This window comes from Oncorhynchus kisutch, linkage group LG8 (genome assembly GCF_002021735.2).
Source record: "Oncorhynchus kisutch isolate 150728-3 linkage group LG8, Okis_V2, whole genome shotgun sequence".
Lineage (NCBI taxonomy): Eukaryota > Metazoa > Chordata > Actinopteri > Salmoniformes > Salmonidae > Oncorhynchus > Oncorhynchus kisutch.
Genome location: NC_034181.2, coordinates 63182703 through 63205011, shown reverse-complemented (window position 1 = coordinate 63205011; position 22309 = coordinate 63182703). Strand labels below are relative to the sequence as shown.

The 22309-nt window shown below is 44.0% G+C and overlaps 1 protein-coding gene across 1 annotated transcript; it reads left to right on the top strand.

Annotated features, from left to right (window-relative positions):
- The first annotated feature begins 1775 nt into the window (after positions 1–1775).
- LOC109895438 (lysyl oxidase homolog 1) lies at positions 1776–22060 on the top strand. Its single transcript, XM_020489112.2, has 7 exons — positions 1776–3352; positions 9952–10060; positions 11232–11369; positions 18181–18337; positions 18630–18725; positions 20184–20299; positions 21732–22060. The coding sequence occupies exons 1-7, from the start codon at positions 2224–2226 to the stop codon at positions 21736–21738; spliced, it is 1752 nt and encodes a 583-aa protein (XP_020344701.1). The 5' UTR covers positions 1776–2223; the 3' UTR covers positions 21739–22060.
- The last annotated feature ends 249 nt before the right edge of the window (positions 22061–22309 follow it).

Here is a 22309-nt window from a genome sequence, read left to right as displayed (position 1 = left end):
TAACAACCTGTGATAGCTGCACAAGAAAATAATGATCTGATCATACCAGGCTATTAGTGATCAACTGTGCTGCAGGCAGGAGTGGGAAGAACAACAGAACAGCTGTGCTCCCTGTTCTGTTCTGTTCAGTAGGTTATTCGCTTTACGAGAAGGGAAAGCATGTGAGAAATGCAAGTGATTCCAACCAATTCTCCGAATCGAGAGATATGCTGAAATTGCCTCCCTGTTTTCTCCTCTGGACTGCTTGCTATCTTGTTATCTTGCTATCTCATTTTCCGGTCTTGACCAGCTGGATGATCCTAATTCATCAATGACAGAACCACCTAAACTAAGGCCGTAACAAGAATATCCGCTTGACGTGTGTAAGATGCAGTAAAGCATTTCAATACTTAAATGATATCCCCTCTCATCTCTTTTGAGTTTGTGCTGGTTGCTCCATACAGCATTGAACCACGAAGGTTGTGTAGAGCCGTAGCCAAATGGCACCTGGGAAGGATTTAGTTCTCTGCTCTGCTATATACAGCGTCACAGTATCACATACATATTGATGCCCTCTACAGGAGCCTTTTGGCCCACTCCCTGGAGGAGCTCCTCCTATGTTTCCTCATTAGCGTTGACTATAGGAGTTGGAAAGACAGCACAAACTGATCTGGAACCAGGCTAGCTCTTTGCAGGACATTGGTCTGAGTCGGAGTTTGCAGAGCTCAGCTGATTTAATTTAAACCTCTGATCCTGTCTGTGGCGGTGGAATGTTGTCCTTTCGTTGGTCTGTAGCACATTCTGCCAGCTCCCGACAAAGGCCCATGCCAATTCAAACACCTTGGAAACCGCTGATTTTGATAACAAGGAAAAATATGATATTGTCTCTCTCACCCTCTCTTTCTGTCAAGGAAAAGAGGAACCAGATCTGCTGTTAATCCCCATGTTTGGAATGTGTTTACTTGTCTTTGAGAAAAGTTGTGTACTAGTGTGATTACAGCGTTACTACACAGATATAAGAGCAACGTCATCTATCATTTAAAAGGGGCCCGTGCACACAGTTTGATCTGGGAGCTCTGTATGGGTGTATTGTGCATTGTACTGGCCACAGGGGAGATGCTGGGTGGGGAGAGTAAGAAAGGCTGTTGCTTAATTGACCTCAACTTCATTGCATAATATGCCTTGGGGTGGGGGACACTTCACATTTCACATTTCCACAGTACAACCACATAGTGGGAGGATTGTTGAGATTAAAAAAACAACAAGACTTTCTCTGTAACCAGATGGAAAATCCCCTCGTATCAGGACATACAGTAAGTGTACAGAAGGCAATAATAGTGACTGTTTTCAATGGCGATCTGAAAGCTGTCCCTCACTCTCTCTCCTCTTCATCAATTCTCCAGTTTAAAGGAACCTGTTGCTCATTGTAACTGAACTGATCTGAGTGACTCTGTTAACAATTGCTTTCTAAAGTTATTTTTGTTACATGTTATTTCCCATCTGTAGGTAGTTATGAAGTTAAAGGGTTTGCTAGACACCTATGTGGGTGAATCCAGGCCATGTTCAACGCATCTCTGCTTGTTCAGGATGATAAAAGAATTTGGACAATGGAAAGTGAGCCGCGATATAAATCTGAGTGCCTTTGCAGATGGTGATGTTGACTCTGGAAGCCTTACAGAGGAGTCCTGGCTCCTGCAGTCAGCCCAGGAAACCACTCTAGCACTAGGGCCATGTGGGACCTCTCCTTTTTTTTTTAAAAGCAGTTGAGAGTGCTTTTTTTCACAGCCCATTGTAAGCAATCAGAGAAGCAAATAGAAGGCTTCGGTCGAGGCACACAGGCAGGCACTCCTCTCCAGAAGGCTGAGTGAGAGCAATGCTCAGTCAACTGACAGTCACAGCGCAGCTAGACAGCCAGGAAGACAGGGCATTCTCTCACAGCACTAACAGACACTAGCACCACCAGCGGGGCCTCTGGAGCCCACTCCCCCCCCCCCCCTCCCGGAGATGACTGCTCCTGGACACAGACTGATCCTCAGCCTCTCTAGCCAGCTGTAAGGAGCAGCGAATGGACAGAACCACTGGCATAACCTCCTGCTATCCTCTCCACACCCCCACCACGCGCTGCTCCATACCCCCAGAAAAGGATTCATGCTGTGTTGACATAGGCTACAGGTGGTTGGTCGTGTTTGAGCGGCTGTTGGTTGTTTTCTCTGTGTGGTGGTGAGTTGAGGTGTGTTTAGTGTCATGATGATGCTGCCTCTTGTTGTGATGAGCTTGGTGTGTGTACTACTGGGCTCCGGATGGGCCCAGGCCCAGGACCAGGCTGTGGGGCAGGATGGCGCTGCCACCCCCTGGAGACAAATGATCCAGTGGGAGAACAACGGCCGGAGGTTCAGTCTCCTCAACAGTGGAGCTGAGTACGTCCCTGCCGGAGCACAGGACCAGGAGAGAAGTCACAGAGTGGTGGTGGCTGACTCTCGCCCCCGAACCCCCCGCAGACCACAAGGTGGGAATGTACACAGGCAGGCCCCCTCCAGGGGAGGCTCGGAGACCGTGAGAGGACAGGCCAGACATCCATTTGGCTTCGGACAGGTGCCCGACAACTGGCGCCAGGGCTCCGTGGGGACAGGCTCCACCAACCCCCGCTTCAGGCCATCCACTGGGTCCTCTTCATCGTCCTCATCATCCTTCTCATCTTCCTACAACGTCCCTGTCCAACCCTACCCGCAATACCCCTTCCCTCAGCAGCCCTACCCCCTGCCCTATGATCCCAGTGTGGTGGAGGGAGCAGGTCGGGGCTACGCGGAGCCACCCTTCCAGAGGGCCACAGGTGGAGGCTATGGTGCTGGTGGTGGAGGATACGGTGCTGGTGGTGGAGGATTCGGTGCTGGTGGTGGAGGATATGTTGGTGTCGGTGGAGGATACACTGGAGTCGGGTATGGAACGGGTGCTGGTCTGGCCCCTGTGGTTCCACGCTCCCCACAGGACTATGGTGAGGATGGCTACCGTTACTACCAGTCCTATAGCTACGGGCCCAACCCTGCCGTACCTGCCATGCCTGCTGTGCCAGCACGGGCTGCCCAGCCACCCTTCTCAGATGGCCTGGACCGCAGATACACACACAGCCTCTACAATGGAGGAGAAGATCCTGCTGCCGCTGCCGACACAGTGCCCGCTGCCCCAGACAGGACAGTGGCTGGCGCTCAGCCTCCAGTACGAAGTCCCCAATACGAGCAGTTCCCCCCGTTCGGTAGGCCCCAGGTGCAGCCACAGCCTCCTTTCCTTCCGCCTGTGGTGCCAGGAAGAAACCCCAACACGGCCGTGGAGAACCCCAGCGTCAACGTCGGGAGTGTCTACCGGCCGGAACAGAGAGGTACGCGCAATTAACATGCACAAAGTCATTTAGTTCAGCGTCTTATGTCTTATAACAAAGCCAGCTCTTTGTCCACTGTCCAACCAAATGTTTTAAATCATCAGAATGTACAGTATTTTGTTTTGAGAGTATGAACGATTATCTGTATGTGGTCCAAAAGAAACAAGAGAGATTTGTCATCTTCTATTTAGTCAACTTTATAGTCTGTTTGATGTGAGCAGTACAAGACAGTCATGCAAACCACGAAGGAACCACCAGATCCTAATGGCAGTGCACATGTGAAGTGGATTATGCACTTGTGGGGTCACATCCAAGCTTTTCCTCAGTTGAAGGAAAGAAAACAAGAAGGGAATGTGGCTGCTCTACTCTGCTCCTCTGCTATTTCCTGACAGCGGTGGACAGTGTGAGCCCAGGGGGAGCAGAACCCTTACCACCTGTCTCCCCAGATATGTGCCTCTGCAGCTGGAGAAGTACACTGTTTTCTAGAGGTCTTTCATTTCACATCTCTCAGGCCAAAACACAGTACAGGGAAATCTCTTTTTAAATAACCAGAATTGCATTGCTATTTACTGGCTCAAGTCTTTCAATTATAATTTGCCAAACAAAAGCAAACTCTACTGAAGGACGGTTCATCTTTTCCCCCTCACTCAGAGGGGTTATTGAAACCAGGTGTTGAGAAAGGCCTGCCAATGTGGTGAGCGCACACACAGGGCTCACTGTGTCATAGCTTGGGGAGTAATAGTCTGCTAAAAATGGCTTGGCTCTTGGGGAGGTCTGGGTGTAGAACCTGGGAATAGAGGTTACCTCGGTGTTGGGGCTGGCTGGAGGAGGGTGACTGGGGCCTGGGTGAGCTGGATGGGAGAGAGGGGGGTGCTGCCTGTACCACTACCAGAGAGAGAGGGGGGGAGGAGGTGGGTGCTGCCTGTAACACTACCAGAGAGAGAGAGAGGGGAGGAGGGGGGTGCTGCCTGTACCACTACCAGAGAGAGAGAGAGGGGAGGAGGGGGTGCTGCCTGTACCACTACCAGAGAGAGAGAGAGGGGAGGAGGGGGTGCTGCCTGTACCACTACCAGAGAGAGAGAGAGGGGAGGAGGGGGTTGCTGCCTGTACCACTACCAGAGAGAGAGAGAGGGGAGGAGGGGGTGCTGCCTGTACCACTACCAGAGAGATGGGGGGAGGAGGGGGTGCTGCCTGTACCACTACCAGAGAGAGAGAGAGAGAGGAGGAGGGGGGTGCTGCCTGTACCACTACCAGAGAGAGAGAGAGAGAGGAGGAGGGGGTGCTGCCTGTACCACTACCAGAGAGAGAGGGGGGGGGGGGGGGGGTGCTGCCTGTACCACTACCAGAGAGAGAGAGGGAGGAGGGGGGTGCTGCCTGTACCACTACCAGAGAGAGAGGGGGGGGAGGAGGGGGGTGCTGCCTGTACCACTACCAGAGAGAGAGAGAGAGGAGGAGGGGGTGCTGCCTGTACCACTACCAGAGAGAGAGAGAGGGGGGAGGAGGGGGTGCTGCCTGTACTACTACCAGAGAGAGAGAGGGGAGGAGGGGGGTGCTGCCTGTACCACTACCAGAGAGAGAGAGAGGAGGAGGGGGCTGCTGCCTGTACCACTACCAGAGAGAGAGAGAGGAGGAGGGGGGTGCTGCCTGTACCACTACCAGAGAGAGAGAGGAGGAGGGGGAACGGAGAAGTGGAAAGTCCCTGTTTCACATGGTCCATTGCCTCAGGAAATCAAACAAATATTTAGTATGAGCTGGGGTGAAGAGGGAGGGAGGGAGGGAGCATCAATGAGCTGCTCTTAAACATGCAGTGGCCAGTAGTCGTTTTGTAATTCAAAACACACAATTTCTTGAAAACCAAGGGTAATTGATAGACTCTGTTCTGAGAGCCAATTACAGGGCTGGGTTAGGGAGTATGGTGAGGTTAAGGGGTGGACACCGACTTTATTATTGGAGCCCAAAGTTATCAATGTGGAAAACATTTATTTAGAGTAACTGAAGCCGTGTGGCGAAAAGTGACGCAATTGCACACACGTGTGTGGGAGTTTTCTCTGTTCTAGCTGCTAGGAGCCTCCATGGCCTGAGGAGCTGGGACATCAGATGGGGTACTCTCCTCTGGTTGGGAGCATGGAAGACTGACTTACACATATCTCTATTTCTCTGCCAGGCCAGGCTGTGCATGAGGCTCTTTAATGTGCCATGTGCTTCAGTTCCATAACTCAGTCTCACTCATTCTTCTCTGTCCAAGACACAGCCAACATGTGTGCAGATGCCTCAGCTTTCTCACACGCCATTTAATCCATGTGATAGAAGTTCCTCCAGTGGGCTGACAGTCAATCGAAGTGAAGTCTGCAAGGGATTCCAATTTAACTGACATACCTTCAAACATGGAGACCGGTTCGCTTTGTTCCCACTCAAATGAATAGGACTCAAATCAAAGACCGATTAGATACAGAATTATTGAGGGTCACATTTTATTTGGATAGCCTGGCTAGTCCATCTGTAGATGCTCTACACATGGTCATACTGTCAACAAACTATCTGTTGATAAGAAACTGCTTGCTTAGGTTACAGTTAGGGCTAGGTTTAGAATAAGGGTTAGGGCTAGAGTTAGGGTAAGGGTTAGGTTTAGGTTTAGGATAAGGGTTACGTATTCGGATTAGGGCTAGGGTTAATAGATAGTCAGTTGAAATGTTAGTGATAGTCTGTAGAGCATCTACACATGGACTATCCAAAGTCCACTGGGCACAGACATCAGTTCAATGTCTAGTTTTGATTTACATTTGGTTGAGTTGTCAACTAACATGAAATAACGTTGATTCAACCAGTTTTTGCCCAGTGGGAAGTGTTAATGTATTTATTGACTTGTCAATAGAGATAAGTAGTAACTTGTCTTGTTTATTGCCAAATGGCCTTAATGGGAACAAGATAAATGAGGGATGTGGAAAGAGCCTGTGTTGGTGTGTTGCAATAGGCTCGGACTTGTCTTGTTCACGGAGAGCTGTGACTGCAACCGTGACAGCACTATTATATTGCACTCTATTCTCTCACCACTCTTAAGCTCTCACGTATTCTCACATGCATCCACTCTAATGAAAGAGCTGTTCTCAAAAAAATAAATGACATGCCATTGACTTCGTAAAAGGGATGTGTTTATATGTTGTGTATTGTACACTTTCAGGGAAAGACATTATTAAAGATCTGGCAAAATCCAACATCTTTTCTCTAGTGCCCCACTTAGACTATGATACAGTATGTACAGCCTTGTCAAATGCTTTCGAGGGCTGATCAGCCTTTGGTTCAGACACACTATATCCCTCTGAAAAACACCCAATTTCCAGTTAAAGAACAAAGGCTTTGCCGAAAGATGAGGGAGCCGAGTCCGCTGCTGGATGGAAAACCTCTGCATTTCACACAGGCCTTACAGTGTTTACATGGTCTGCTCCAGGAAGCTTCCCGTGGCCTGTAAGTCTGCTTCAGAGAGAGATGACAAATAGGATGTGTACACAGTACTCGGAAAGACAGAACCCTCACTTGAACCTGTGTCTAAACTGGGGAAGGCTCACCTGGATGTTAAACAGGCAGAGGAGATAGGACGCTTTCTCTGTAGAATTCCTATAAACAAACTGTATCCAAGGCCTGCTGTAAACAACCGCGATGACAGAGCGAGGATACAAAAGCGCAACGCTAAATATCATGTCCCCGTATGGCTTCAGTTGTTTTACTGTTTTGTCAATTTGGCTGGGACCAAAATGAAGCAGATGGTAGTTTTTGAATGGTACCAGAGGTCAAAACTTGGGATTGACGTTATGTTGCTCCAACTGGTTCACATTTAAGTGGATGTCTGGCCTTTGAGGTTGAGGTAAAGGGGGAGGGAAGGGGGTGGTGATAAGGTATCCCAGTGACCCTTTCTGGCATGCCCTTTACTGGAAATGGGACACACATTGGCTCTGACAACTCAGGCCTGCTTTTTTATTTAGTCTTCTGTTTCTCTGACAGAGTCGATCACTGGCCCAGTTTAGGAACAGCAGGGTGTGAGATCCTTGTTGTTTTACCTTGCTGCTCTGTCTCTCTCTCTCTCTCCCTCCATCTCGCTCATTTTCTTGCATTAATATGAAATAGCTTTCCATTTTTGATTACTAGGAGCCTACAGCAAATATGAAATATGAACGTTGGCTACTGTAGCAGAACAGAATTGCAAGTCTAGTTGAGGAAGTTGATTCTCTAATGCTTCTCATTATCCCCTCCAGAAACAAATACTCTGAACGTATTTTTCATGCCAAAGGTTAACATGGAATGACAGGTGCAAATTAGGATTAGTGTCATGAAACATCACATCATATAAAGAGGCCCCAGTGTTTTAGCATCATTTTCTCCCTATGTGTACCAACCATGTTTTCACTTTCACATTCAGGTTGTGAGGGAAGAATTTTTTAAAGAATGAATGACTCATTCATGTACACTCCATTTTATTTCTCTTGGCATGATTAGCTTTTTTGTGTACACTAAGATCCTGCTGAGATGATCATCTGGAATGTACTGTAATTAGTGATTCCTGACTGCTGACCACAGGGCCCACCTATCTGAATGTGCCACCATATGTAACCTGTGGTCATAACTCTACACTAAATCTTCGGTCCCTCTTTAAATGACGTTCAGCTTCTAAAGGCTTCATAAAGCCTTCATAAGCGCTACATAAAATGATCACCATTGTCAACTGTGACATAACCCACTATGTGGAATATGATGTAATCATGCTTTATAAAGGGTGACATGTTGTGCTGAAGGATGGCACACACTATAAAGTGATGTCATGTTAGTCACATTACACCTAATCTCATTCCCTGTGTTTAACACCTTTTTGGTTACTACCTAATCCCATATGTGTTATTTCATAGTTTTGATGTCTTAACTATTACTATTACTATTATTCGACAATGTAGAAAATAGTACAAAGAAATAGAAACCCTTGAATGAGTAGGTGTGTCCAAACTTTTGACTGGTACTATATACATATATATATATATATATATATACATATATATATATATATATATATATATATATATACACACACAAACAAAATATATGGGGGATTGGAAATGATGCAGACAATTACATTGATGGAAGCCACAATCTATCTGCAATATTAAGATGATTTACCTTCTAAAATCTTAATTTGCACACGTCGTGTAGCCTAGCCCATAGCCCTATATGTTTTGTATCACAAGGTTTGAATCACAACTAAAGTGGCCAAAGTCGCGAGTGTTAGGAAAGTGGCGGGTGTTAGGAAGCGCGGTTTGGCGGGTCATGTTTTGGAGGACGCATGACTCAACCTTCGCCTCCCGAGCCTGTTGGGGCATTGCAGCGGTGAGAGGAGAAAAAGGGGGTCAAATACTACAAACATTTTAACATATAGCCCAACGTTTGTATCACAACTAAAGTTGCATAAATAACTCTAAATGAAGCAGATAGAAGGAACTGTTTGTTTGTTAACCGTTCAACACAGAATAGAATGTGTGTGGTCCCTCAGAATCATTTGGAGAAAATATCCTTTCGCTGCCCAGCGGCATTTGAACTGATAATATGATCAGTGTCTCGTCAGCAACACTAAAAAAGTACTTCCATGTCACGGAATTTCATAAATGTTTTAAATAAAAGTACCCAACGTAATAGTAGAAAAGTGTCAATAACCATTAACGATATATGAAAAATAATTGTCTAAACATGAACAATTAACAATCCGATACCTGGAAAAACAAAAACAAAAACAAATATTTTTTAAAGGCCCTACCAAAGTGTTCTGCTTGTGCATGACTGCACACATCCTTCTGCAGCACAGCATTTTGGGGAAAGTTGAGTTCAGGTACAATATTGACTATGCACCCAAGAGGGAAAGAGGTTGGGTCATCCTAGAAATGTTTTAGTGAATTAATATATAACATTTAGCAGACGCTTTTATCCAAAGCGACTTACAGTCATTGGTGAATAAATGTTTGCATATGGGTGGTCCTTGGGAATCAAACCCAATATCCTGGCGTTGAGATGCTCTACCAAGAATGTATGACAGGTTTATAAATGCTTTGTGAAGCCTCAATTTAATATGATTTATAAGGCCTTTATTAAGCGGTGCTTATACCACCCTTTATAACGCACAACTTTATGTCATATTTGACATAGCGGGTTATGTCACATTTGACATTGATGGTTATGTCACGCAGTTATGGCACATTTATGAAGCGTTTATAAAGCATGAAATATGGTTATAAATGATTTGTAACACATGTATGTAGTGTTTAGGAAGGCTTTATAAGCTGCACATCATTAAAGGCGTGAACTTCTACTGCATCTGTATCAAAGTCCTTACAATAACACAACGCAGGGGAATGAAATATAGCTGATGGATGAGGAGGTGTAAAGCTGTGCTGTTTTATTTGAGGAACGACCTCACTGGTCGGTGGACCACAGCGATACTCTATATTCTGTCAAGGGAGGAAGCAGACCTGTAAAAGTTGACATTGGCATCAAGGTATTGATACTAACATGATTGAATCAATTGCTGTTGAAGGATACTATGTGTTGAGCCAAGTGTCTTGTTCTAGGTTTGCCAGACCTGGTTCCTGATCCCAACTATGTGCAGGCCTCCACGTATATCCAGAGGGCTCACATGTACTCTCTCCGCTGTGCTGCCGAGGAGAAATGCTTGGCAAGGTAAGAGACCATTTGAAACCTTTTAAGTGTTTTAATAAGTGTCTGTGTTTGCTTTGGATGAAGAGAACATACAATAACTTTGTTAGTAGTCACTCTGTTAGTAGTCACTCTTATCACCAATTTTTGTAAGCCAGTTGTCACATTCTGATGGACAATCAGTCTCCTCCAGTTAGAACAGATTGAAAGATTCCATGTGCCTATGGGTGAATATTAGCATGTTATGTCTCAGCTCCGGACTGTTTTATCTACCTGCTTAGTAAATGTACTCCTTATCTAAGCTGCAGTATATAAAGTTTGGAACCCAGTTCACAGTGCAACATCAATAACCTGAAATCTGATCACCTAGGCCTGTCACTAAGGCTGCATTTATACAATTTTGATATGTTGCCACTAATTGGTCTTTTGACCAATCAGATGATGTCTTTTGCCAATAATTGGGCAAAAGATCAGATTTGCGCTGCCTGTGTAAACGCAGCCTAAGGCTTGCCTATGTAACGTGGCCTGTCAGTAAACTGTTCTCTGAGTGGTTTGATCTGCAGTCGCAGCACACATAATGGTCCTCTGACTTTGGCCCCAGGGTTAGATGGGTACGGTACAATTGCCCAGACTGCAGAGCATTTAAATGAAGGCGATGAACTTTGTTGTCCCACTGGCTCTCCTGTTTGCCCTCCTTCCTTTCTCAAGCACAGCCATTCCTCGAAGCCCTCTCATATTCTGTCTGTGTTATCAGCAGTCATGGACAGATGGCCTTGTATAATGTGCTATACACTCCAATGTCAACAACAGCCATAAGATGAATTGCAAAGATTTTTACTGATACTTTGGAATGCAGGTTAATGTTAAAACAATTCTAAAATGTGTTCATACTGGACGTCTCTACACAGTGTATATGTGTATGCCTGTCCACTTCAAAGCTTTCCTTGCTACAAAACTGAAAACGTGTGCAGTAGGCTATGGAGATTAATCACAGTAATCTGTAATTATTTATTTAACATATTTTTTCCCTCTAGCTTTTCCAGACGCGCTCAATTCTGTCTTGTTGCAAGAACACATTGTGAGCCTTAGGTATCAGAAACTCACCGGGACAACCCTTGGGAGATGTGTTCTCTGTAGCCTTCTGTACTTTCCGTCGCTCATTGCTATTCCATACTTTGTGTTTGTCTTCCCACAGCACTGCCTACAGCGCTGAGACTACAGACTATGACGTCAGAGTCCTGCTTCGCTTCCCACAGAGGGTTAAGAACCAGGGGACAGCTGACTTCATGCCCAACCGACCTCGACACACCTGGGAGTGGCACAGCTGCCATCAGTAAGTAACCAGTGTTTCCCCAAACCCATACAGTATATGCTATTGGTTTATGATACTCAAATCAAATTGTATTTGTCACATGCGCCGAATACAACAAGTGTAAACCTTACAGTGAAATGCTTACTTACAAGCACCTAACCAACAATGCAGTTTTAAGATAAATACAAAAAAAATACAACATAATAATAATAATTAAAGAGCAGCAGAAAAATAACAGTAGGGAGGCTATATACAGGGGGTATCGGTACAGAGTCAATGTGCGGGGACACCGGTTAGTCGAGGTAATTGAGGTAATATATACATATAGGTAGAGTTATTAAAATGACTATGCATAGATAATAACAGAGAGTAGCAGCAGCATAAAAGAGGGGGCAATGCAAATAATCTGGGTAGCCATTTGATTAGATGTTCAGGTATGCCGCTCCTTGAAAGTGGCAGCTCTACTCTTTAGCTCAGTGTGGATGTTGCCTGTAATCCATGGTTTCTGGTTGGTGTATGTACGTACAGTCCATGTGGGGACGATTTCATCGATGCACTTATTGATGAAGCCAGTGACTGATGTGGTGTACTCCTCATTGCCATTGGTAGAATCATAGAACATATTCCAGTCTGTGCTAGCAAAACAGTCCTGCTTCCTGCTTTAGTGCTTGTAAGCAGGAATCAGGAGAATAGAATTATGGCCAGATTTGCCAAATGGAGGGCGAGGGAGAGCTTTGTACCCGTCTCTGTGTGTGGAGTAAAGGCGGTCTAGAGTTGTTTTCCCTTTGGTTGCACATTTAACATGCTGGTAGAAATGAGGTAAAGTACCCGGCCACTAGGAGCGCCGCTTCTGGATGAGCGTTTTCCTGTTTGGTTATGACCGTATACAGCTCATTGAGTGCGGTCTTAGTGCCAGCATCGGTTTGTGGTGGTAAATAGACAGCTACGAAGAATATACTGTAGATGAAAACTCTCTAGGTAGATAGTGTGGTCTACAGCTTATCATGAGATACTCTACCTTAGACAAGCAAAACCTTGATACTTCCTTAGATATCGTGCACCAGCTGTTGTTTACAACTATACATAGAGCGTCACCCCTTGTCTTACCAGAGGCTGCTGTTCTATCCAGCCGGTACAGTGTATAACCCGCCAGCTGTATGTTATTCATGTCGTCGTTAGGCCACGACTCAGTGAAACACAAGATATTACAGTTTTTAATGTCCAGTTGGTAGGATATACGTGCTTTTAGTTTGTCCATTTTATTATCCAGCGATTGTACATTGGCCAATAGGACAGATGGCAAAGGCAGATTAGCCACTCGTCACTGGATCCTCACAAGGCACCCTGATCTCCTTCGCCGAAACCTCAGTCTCTTTCTCCTGCAAATGACAGGGATGAGGGCCTGTTCGGGTGTCTGGAGTAAATCCCTATCATACGGCACATTAAAGAAAAATTATTTGTCCAATTCAAGGGGAGTAATCACTGTTCTGATGTCCAGAAGCTCTTTTCGGTCATAAGAGATGCTAGCAGCAACATTATGTACAAAATAATTTACAAACAATGCGAAAAAACAAACAAAATAGCACGGTTGGTTAAGAGCCCATAAAACAGCAGCCATCCTCTCCGGCGCCAATGTACACAACCTTGCTATGGTAAAAACGGTAAGATCCTTGCTCTACAGGGTTAATCGGATTTGTTGTTAAATGTGACATTTAAAGTTGGCTGTTTAGCTCTTTCGTTTTGTGTTAGTTTGGTTAGCTGAGGTCAGTGCGTTCACATTTGCTCTTTTTGGTGCAATCATGACTTCACTTCATACAGTATGTCATGACATCACTGATATGTTTGGACACCCTCTGCCCTGCCCTTCCTCTATGACCTTGCGTTCCACAACGGTTTTATTGGTCACAGTATGTCTGTGTTCCTTGAGTTTGTGAAACAAGTTTCAGGCTGTACTTACTGTCCTCAGCTCTATGGAATGTTGACTGCCCATTAGCAGATTGGCAATGTTGCCTGGTGACATCACTGTTCGTTTATACATTGGTTTCCAGGGCGGGAGTTAGCCAATGCAACAGCTCGATTTGACTGGCCAATGGAAATGGAATAGAATCCATAAATGTTCCTGTCAATCTGTTCCCTGGCATCATAGGCCTGGTGCCTGGTATTATATGATGACATGAATTTGTGTTAGTGGAAAAGCACAGAACACAGTAACAAGTGTGCTTGTTTGAGAAAAGAACCACTCTTTGCCAATCAACTTCACTGTCCTACATTTTTCCCCCCAATGGAATATTTTAATACAATGAGTAGTCAGTATATGACCCCTTAATCCATCTATATTTTAATTTGTGTATTGAGCAAATGTTATACAGTACAGAAAGTTTAGGATAAAACCTTAGAATCAGTGTTTTATGGAGACAAACAGATAGCATGAACTCGGTTTAATTTAAATAATTTAATTCAAATACAGTGTGCATCATTAGATTCAGATTTCTCTATAAAAAATGTAAACCTCAATATAACATTTCTGTCCATTTACACAATAGAGTGATCAATTATGATCAAACAGTGCAATATATGTACACAGTTAATATCCGGATTATGTACAGTGCCTTCAGAAAGTATTCAGACCCCTTGAAAGTTACAGCATCATCCTAAAATATATTTTTTTCTCCATCAATCTACACCCAATAACACTTTTTTTTTTTTATGTTTAAGAATTTATAAAAAATAAATAAAAAATAAGAATTATCACATTTACATAAGTATTTAGATCCTTTACTCAGTACTTGTCACGCCTTGGTCTTAGTATTTTGTGTTTTCTTTAATTATTTGTTCAGGCCAGGGTGTGACATGGGTTTGTGTGTTGTGTTTCGTATTGGGGTTTGTAGTATTTGGGATCGCGGCTGATTAGGGGTGTTGTATAGGCTTGGCTGCCTGAGGCGGTTCTCGATCAGGGTCAGGTGCTTCTCGTTGCCTCTGATTGGGAACCGTATTTAGGTAGCCTGAGTTCGCTTTGTCTTTCGTGGGTGATTGTTCCTGTCTCTGTGTAGTGTTCACCAGATAGGCTGTAATAAGTTTCACGTTCCGTTTGTTGTTTTCGTATTTTGTATAGTTATTTCATGTATCGTCACTTTTCATTCATTAAAGACATGAGTAACCACCACGCTGCATTTCGGTCCGACCCTCTTTCTACAAACGAAGAACGCCGTTACAGTACTTTGTTGAATCACCTTTGGCAGCGATTACAGCCTCGAGTCTTCTTGGCTGTGACACTACAAGCATGGCACACCTGTTTTTGGGGAGTTTCTCCCATTCTTCTCTGCAGGTCCTCTCAAGCTCTGTCAGGTTGGATGGGGAGCGTTGTTGCACAGCTATCTTCAGGTCTCCACAGACATGTTCGATCAGACTCAAGTCCGGTCTCTGGCTGGGCATTTTCCCAAAGCCACTCCTGTTTTGTCTTGGCTGTGTGCCTAGGGTCATTGTCCTGTTGGAAGGTGAACCTTCGCCCCAGTCTGAGGTCCTGAGCGCTCTGGAGCAGGTTTTCATCAAGGATCTCGCTCTACTTTGCTCCGTTCATCTTCACCTCGATCCTGACTAGTCTCACAGTCCCTGCCCCTGAAAAACACGCACACAGCATGATGCTGCCACCACCATGCTTCACCATAGGGATGGTGCCAGGTTTCCTCCCAGCCGTGACACTTGGCATTCAGGCCAAAGAGTTGAATAGTGGTATCATCATACCAGATCATCTTGTTTCTCATGGTCTGAGATTCTTTAGGTGCCTTTTGGCAAACTCCAAGCTGGCTGTCATGTGCCTTTTACTGAGGAGTGGCTTCTGTCTGGCCACACTACCATAAAGGCCTGATTAGTGGAGTGCTGCAGACATGGTTGTCCTTCTGGAAGGTTATCCCATCTCCACAGAGGAACTCTACCCTTCCCCAGATCTGTGCCTCAACACAATCCGACCTCATGACTTGGTATTTGCTCTAACATGCCATGTCAACTGTGGAACCTTACACAGACAGGTCTGTGCCTTTCCAAATCATGTCCAATCAATTGAATTTACCACAGGTGGACTCCAATCAAGTTGTAGAAGCATCTCAAGAATGATCAATGGAAACAGGATGCACCTGAGCTCAATTTCGAGTCTCATAGCAAAGGGTCGGAATACTATTGTAAATTTCAATTTTATTTTTTTATACATTTGCAAACATTTCTAAAAACCTGTTTTCACTTTGGCATTATGGGTTATTGTGGAGAAACTAAAGGGGTCTGAATACTTTCCAAATGCACTATACATGCAGATATTCCGATTATGCTCCTCTTTTCTTCTCTTTATGGTGAACACAAGCATTACCTCTAAGGTCAAAGGCCATGGCTACTGTTTGCCCAGGCGTTATGTGATACATTTCTGGGCTTCCTGTAATCTGGTTGGACTGTATGGAATGCAAACACCATCCACTAAATATTTCCCCCCCTTCTCCTGCCTGGCCTCCTGGACGTCTTTGTATTGCATTTTAACACAACTGGAAAATTACTTGTGGTTATAAAGTGCAAAGTGGGATTGGAATGTTTTGTATGTTAGGATTACAAGCCAGGCTTATTCCAGCCTTCTCTCTGTGTCCTTCCAAAAGTTAAATCTCACTAGTTGACATAGTCACAAGGGGAGATCCAGGATTACAAGGCGAGGGAAAGGGCCCTCCAGTTCAGACAGCTCTAGACCCAGTGTCTCCCTGTCTGTCCCACTCTCACAGAGAGATAACAATCTCAAGGCTTCCATCTAAATAAACATATTTCGCGGGAACAAAAATAATTTCAAACCCCCATTGCACTGAACACCTGCCCACATACACACACACACACACACACACACACACACACACACACACACACACACACACACACACACACACACACACACACACACACACACACACACACACACACACACACACACACACACACACACACACACCACATACAGAGGGTGTTTTGCAGAGAGCTACCCTCTCAGGATACCCAGTGTACAGCCCTTTCAATTCCTCTGTGTTTACAGATTCCCTGTGTAGTCGGTGAAGATTCCCCCTTAGAGAATCGCATGGTGTAGCTTTTAGCCTGCGGAAGCACACTGTTCCTCACCTGAGAGGAGCTGTTTACCATCTCCAACTGCTATGAAACGAATGACTTCTTCCATTTGTCACCTCCTCCATTGGTGGAAAGTACCCGTCTGCCTTTCCCTCCAAGCCTCCATTCAATCTTTTAATGACTAAGCCAGTAAAAAGGTGTAGCTATGTTAGAACAGGGAGCATGAGGTAAGGAGACTGGGTTATTATTTATACAGTCTGAGTCCTACTGACTGAACCAGCTCCAGCATTACCACACCTGCACTACATTCACCAAAACAAACACTGACATAATTCTTAGTGTCTGGAATCTGGAATGTGACTTTCAGTAAAAATAGCAAGAAAGGGTGATTAATTTCAAAAATGAAGATTAGGATACATTTAAGTGCATGTGAGATGAATAGGTTGACAATGCACTGCAGCTTTTCAGCCATTCGACACTGTGTTCACAGTTCAGATGACATCTTCATAGGAAATCTAACTTGGCTGAAATACGAGGCCATTACTGTATCTGGGAATCGAGATACAATATGTTTTACATTTACCATGCTGCCATTTATTCCAAACAGCAGGAGACTAAATAGGACAGAGGACGCCTTCTTATTCACAGTGCAACACTGTTTCTAATGCATATTTAAAGGAATCCCCCATGTATGTCACTTGTATTCTCAACCTTACAGTGTAGCGGTATCTGTCTGATTTATCTGAGTACCACTGTGTAACAGTTCGTATGGAAAGGATATTCACAACATGCTGGTCCGCAGAGGGCAACTGTAAACAGCCAGCCCTCTCGGGTCACTGTCTGACACTTGGCATTGGTCCACATCCCAGCTACAAGAGGGTGCACGGCTACTAGAGTAAATGATTTCAGAAGGACCAGCACCAGCAGTACACTGAGATACGGAGCGGTGTAGCTCATTTCACATTCTGAGAACATGATTTGTTCTCATGGGTAACTAGGCTAGCAGTGGCAGGATCCAGAATTCCAACACTGTTAAAGCTGTGTAAACACACACACACAGCCACAAACGCACGGGCTGACAAAGACGCATTCACACACACACACACACACACACACACACACACACACACACACACACACACACACACACACACACACACACACACACACACAACACGAATGCATGTTCAATCCTTCACTTATCTTGCGGGTAGTGATTAAAACTTTCCAGATTGATAGAAAGTAATTAACGAGACCTCAGACATCAATAGATTGTTAATGTCTTTCTTCATCAGTGCATGGTTGTAGGTATTAATTACATTCTAGTCTCCTTTGGTACGTTGTCATATGCTCAGTCAAGCTGCACCGAGTTGAAGTGTTGACAGGTGAGGGCAATGGGCTGTTCAAATAAACAAGCACACCTAATTTAAAGACTTTGGATGGTGGCCTGCAGTAAACAGTTTGCTCTGTGTTGGTTTACTGATTATCGTGTAATTATCCTTTATGCAAATTGAGCACATCTCTAGTATTGGTTGTTGTACCTGTCATTAACTGAATTTATAAATGTTAAAATTGGACTCTTCTTTGTTCCACTGCTGACCACCCTGTGCCATGTCTCCTCTCTCTGCTGCGCGACACACAGATGCTTTTTACCTGTCACAAATTCATTTTTATATGGTAAAAGTGGACATTCATTCCCCTCTTGTTGCACTACCGACCACCTATTTGCCCTTCTGTCTACCCACAGACACTACCACAGCATGGATGAGTTCAGCCACTATGACCTGCTGGAGGTCACCACAGGAAGAAAGGTGGCTGAGGGACACAAGGCCAGCTTCTGTCTGGAGGACACCACCTGTGACTTTGGTCACCTGAAGCGTTATGCCTGCACATCTCACACTCAGGTAGATACACCAACACATATCTCACTAAGGTAGATTTACCAATAGACTTGGCATGGCATCATTCATTTGTCCGACGGCAAGTCGGTGTCATGGTCTTGCAGCAGGTACCGCAACAAGGTATCATCATCTGAGTTCAGCAAGCAACCACAACGTCTCTTGTTTAACAGTTCTTCCACCCCACTCAGTCTTTCTATGAGTCAGAGATGGTGCAGAGGCACGTCTCTCTGCTCCTGAGCCATAAGCATAGTCTGTTGATGTTCCACATGAATAACTCTCCTCTATGTTCCTCCAGGGTCTGAGTCCGGGCTGCTACGATACGTACAACGCTGATATTGATTGCCAATGGATCGATATAACAGACATCCAACCTGGGAACTACATACTAAAGGTGAGACTAAGAGCAGAGGAAAGTTCTGATGTGTACTTGGTAATCTTCCAGGAAGGCGCCATTCCAAAGGCAACATTCCATAGCAAAAGGTGCGCCGACCAGGTTACTGGGAAAATGTATCTGAAAGTTTTACATGTGAAAAGTTGTCTTAAGCTATAAAACATTACGGTTCCTAGACTGTGGCTCATACCGATCTACTCGTTTTGACTGCAATTCAGTCCCATCGCTCTCTGCCTGTCTGTGTTGACCTCATGTGTTTCAATGAGGGATGAATCTTAAATTGGGTTGCATGTCGTGGACAGTAATATTTGACATGTCTATATACAATATATATGATATTATAAATACCTCACATGCGACTCGTAGGAAGAATAAAGAATTAGCCTATTCAAATGTTTCTCTGACTCCATAAAGATAATTCAAATATACAAGCAAGCTTTAAGCAATGTGTTGACGTTGACTAGCAAGAATTGGTCTGAGAATTGTCTATATCAAAGGCAGGTATTTAATTAACATTGTACAATGAACGGGTTCACCTACAAGCCAGAAAGCTTAATTTACAAAGCATTGCCGTGCGGTAGCAGAGAGAACAGTCCATGACTTGGGTGACTGGAGTCTTTGTCAATGTATTGGGCATAGACTGGATACAGGATAAGAGAGAGATCAGGCATTTCATTCCTTTTATAACATCTGAAGCCGTAATCTTTCAACCCGAAACCAACCACCATTGAGCAATCAAATGATACCAAGTTTACAGTAACCTGCACACTCCCAGGCCCAATCTCCACAGGGTGTCACAGTATATAAATGCTTGTATGGGAGATGATAGCAATCTAAAAAAAAATATCTCAGTAATAAGAATTACTGAGATATTTTTACATATAGTCATTCAGATTTCACCGTTATACAGATACAAGTAACCACAGAGATCATACAAACATATAGATTGTATCAGAGTTATCCTCAGTGAACAGTAACCACAGAGATCATACATACATATAGATAGCATCATAGCTATTCTTAGTGAACAAGTCTCAGACAGAAACCATACGTGGATACTATAGTATTGTTCTATCACAATCAATATCAGGTGCTCTGGATACTGTAACAGAGATAACAGAGATACAACCTTGGCCCCTCAGAAGGGAAAGAGCTGACTAGTCCTTGGACATTGGCCTTTGTTCCTGGACCATTTGCCATGCAACTCCAGGTGTCAGAGAGCACATTAGCCTACAGCACACATATAGCTATCTTAATTCCTTATCAATTCCCCATTGACATCAACAGATGATTTAAGCAGCACTTCAAATGTTTTATTTACGCATACAGAATCTCAAGTCAAGATTCTCCGTCCGGTCTCTGCCAGAATTCCACTGATAAAAGTACTGTGTAAGTTATTGTTTTATTCCTACCTGCCTAGCTGTAGTGGTATCCTCCTCTGCCTCCTCTGCCTCTCAGCTCCAGGTCAACCCCAAGTACCTTATCTTGGAGTCTGACTTCACCAACAATGTGGTGAGGTGCAATATCCACTACACGGGACGATTCGTCACAACAACCAACTGCAAGATATCTCAGTGAGTACGGCAACGTCTCTTTTATGACACTAGTCAAAAGACAAGCTCTCATTATTATGCCAAACTACCTGATATAACGTTTTTTAGTTCATTACCTAATGATTCTGTGAATCACGTTCATCAATGTCACCAAGATGAATGATTACTGACTGTTTTATACTGCCTCTCAAAAGGAGCAGTAAGGCTATTGGGACTTTCAATGGGTTGATTAGGAAGTGCATTATTAAACTCCGAATTACTGAAAAATCCATCTCTTTTTATGAAAGAGACTCAGCTTTAGAGCATACTTTATCTGAGCAATGAAAATGTACAAGTGAGGTAGTAAATCACCTCTAGTTCTATGGAGTATATAGGGAGTACACAGATAATTACATGGTGAGTGGGCTAAAGCATTCAGATAACCAACTGACCCTTTATTTGACATTGGAATGATATAGAAACGTATAATGACAGTATATACCCTATGTGATTGTCTTAGTTGTGAATAACTAACAACAAACATGCTATTTCGTTTTTTTTATTGTTTTGTTTCAAATGGTGTGTTTTTTGGGATGATTGATCAAGTCAAAGGTTAGGTTAGGTTTAAATGATAAACTCCAGCTCAATGTGACTTGGATTTAAATGGAAAAGCGCTGAGACTGGTGCAAAAACAATATGGTGGAAGGAAACTCGCTCTAACCCATGTTTACGCCGATTCAATACTTTTTAACTTTAGTGGTACATATAAGAAGAACAGGGGCCGACTGGGACCAAAATTCAGCCCTGATACACCAGGCATTTTGTTCACTTGAGACCCCCTCACCAACCCATTTGATTTCTTTAAGGCCCCCATTATTAGCCAGATAATGATGATTTTGCACAACAACAAAAAAGTTAGACAGGCCCACTGGGCTAAATATGCACCACCCCATCTGACATTTCGGCATTCCGTTCCCAAAGGAGAATCAAGTTGGCTACTTAGCCAATTTTTTTCCCTGTTAGCTAGTGATAGCTAGTGACAGTAATGCACAAATTAGGCCTATTTGAAACTTACCCATCTCCTGGCAGCATTTACCCGCCGGTTCAGTAGCTTTAAAACACTTCAAAAGCATGACAACCCCATTAAAATTCGATTTCTGTCCAATGTTTAGGGGAAAAAATGAAACTGAACATAATTCATGATTGTTTTATTTTCTTTTAGTTCGTTTTGGTGTCAAAGATAATAGTTTTAGTTTTTCAAACAGGTTTATTAATTATTTTATTTCCGTTTCTAAGTTGTTTTTCATGATTTGTTTTCATTTTAGCTTCAGTTTAAGTTCACTATAATAACGTTGCCTCGGTCTACAGAAAGGGGCTTTAATAAGAATGTGTGGACAGGTAGGCTAACCTCTCTGTCTCTCTGTGTTATCAACACCCGCCTCATTGTGTTGTTTGTTCTGTGTCCATCCTGAAGGTCCTGATCGGACGTGGGAAGGCTGCCCAGCCAGGGTGAGTCCTCCAGGACAGTGCTGTTCCATTGAAATGTGAATGGAATTCGTTTTGTTATTGTTGTTGCTGTTGTTTTGTTTGTGCTGTTTTTGGTTTCCTGGACCCAGAGTGAACAAGGGTTCCAGTGGCACTGAAGAGAACATGGGGATATTTACACAAGCACACAAACTGAAAACCCAAACCAAACTCATCACTCCAGTCTCCCACCGTCTCCATTGTTGTTACAGTGCCTTGCGAAAGTATTCGGCCCCCTTGAACTTTGCGACCTTTTGCCACATTTCAGGCTTCAAACATAAAGATATAAACTGTATTTTTTTGTGAAGAATCAACAACAAGTGGGACACAATCATGAAGTGGAACAACATTTATTGGATATTTCAAACTTTTTTAACAAATCAAAAACTGAAGAATTGGGCGTGCAAAATTATTCAGCCCCCTTAAGTTAATACTTTGTAGCGCCACCTTTTGCTGCGATTACAGCTGTAAGTCGCGTGGGGTATGTCTCTATCAGTTTTGCACATCGAGAGACTGAATTTTTTTCCC

Bases quoted from the DNA above. Each gene is read 5' to 3' on its own strand.
- LOC109895438 (XM_020489112.2), top strand. From the start codon at position 2,224: ATGATGATGCTGCCTCTTGTTGTGATGAGCTTGGTGTGTGTACTACTG. The intron at 10,061-11,231 runs GTAAGAGACCAT...GTCTTCCCACAG, and splicing joins GAGGAGAAATGCTTGGCAAG to CACTGCCTACAGCGCTGAGA. The intron at 18,726-20,183 runs GTGAGACTAAGA...TCTGCCTCTCAG, and splicing joins CTGGGAACTACATACTAAAG to CTCCAGGTCAACCCCAAGTA.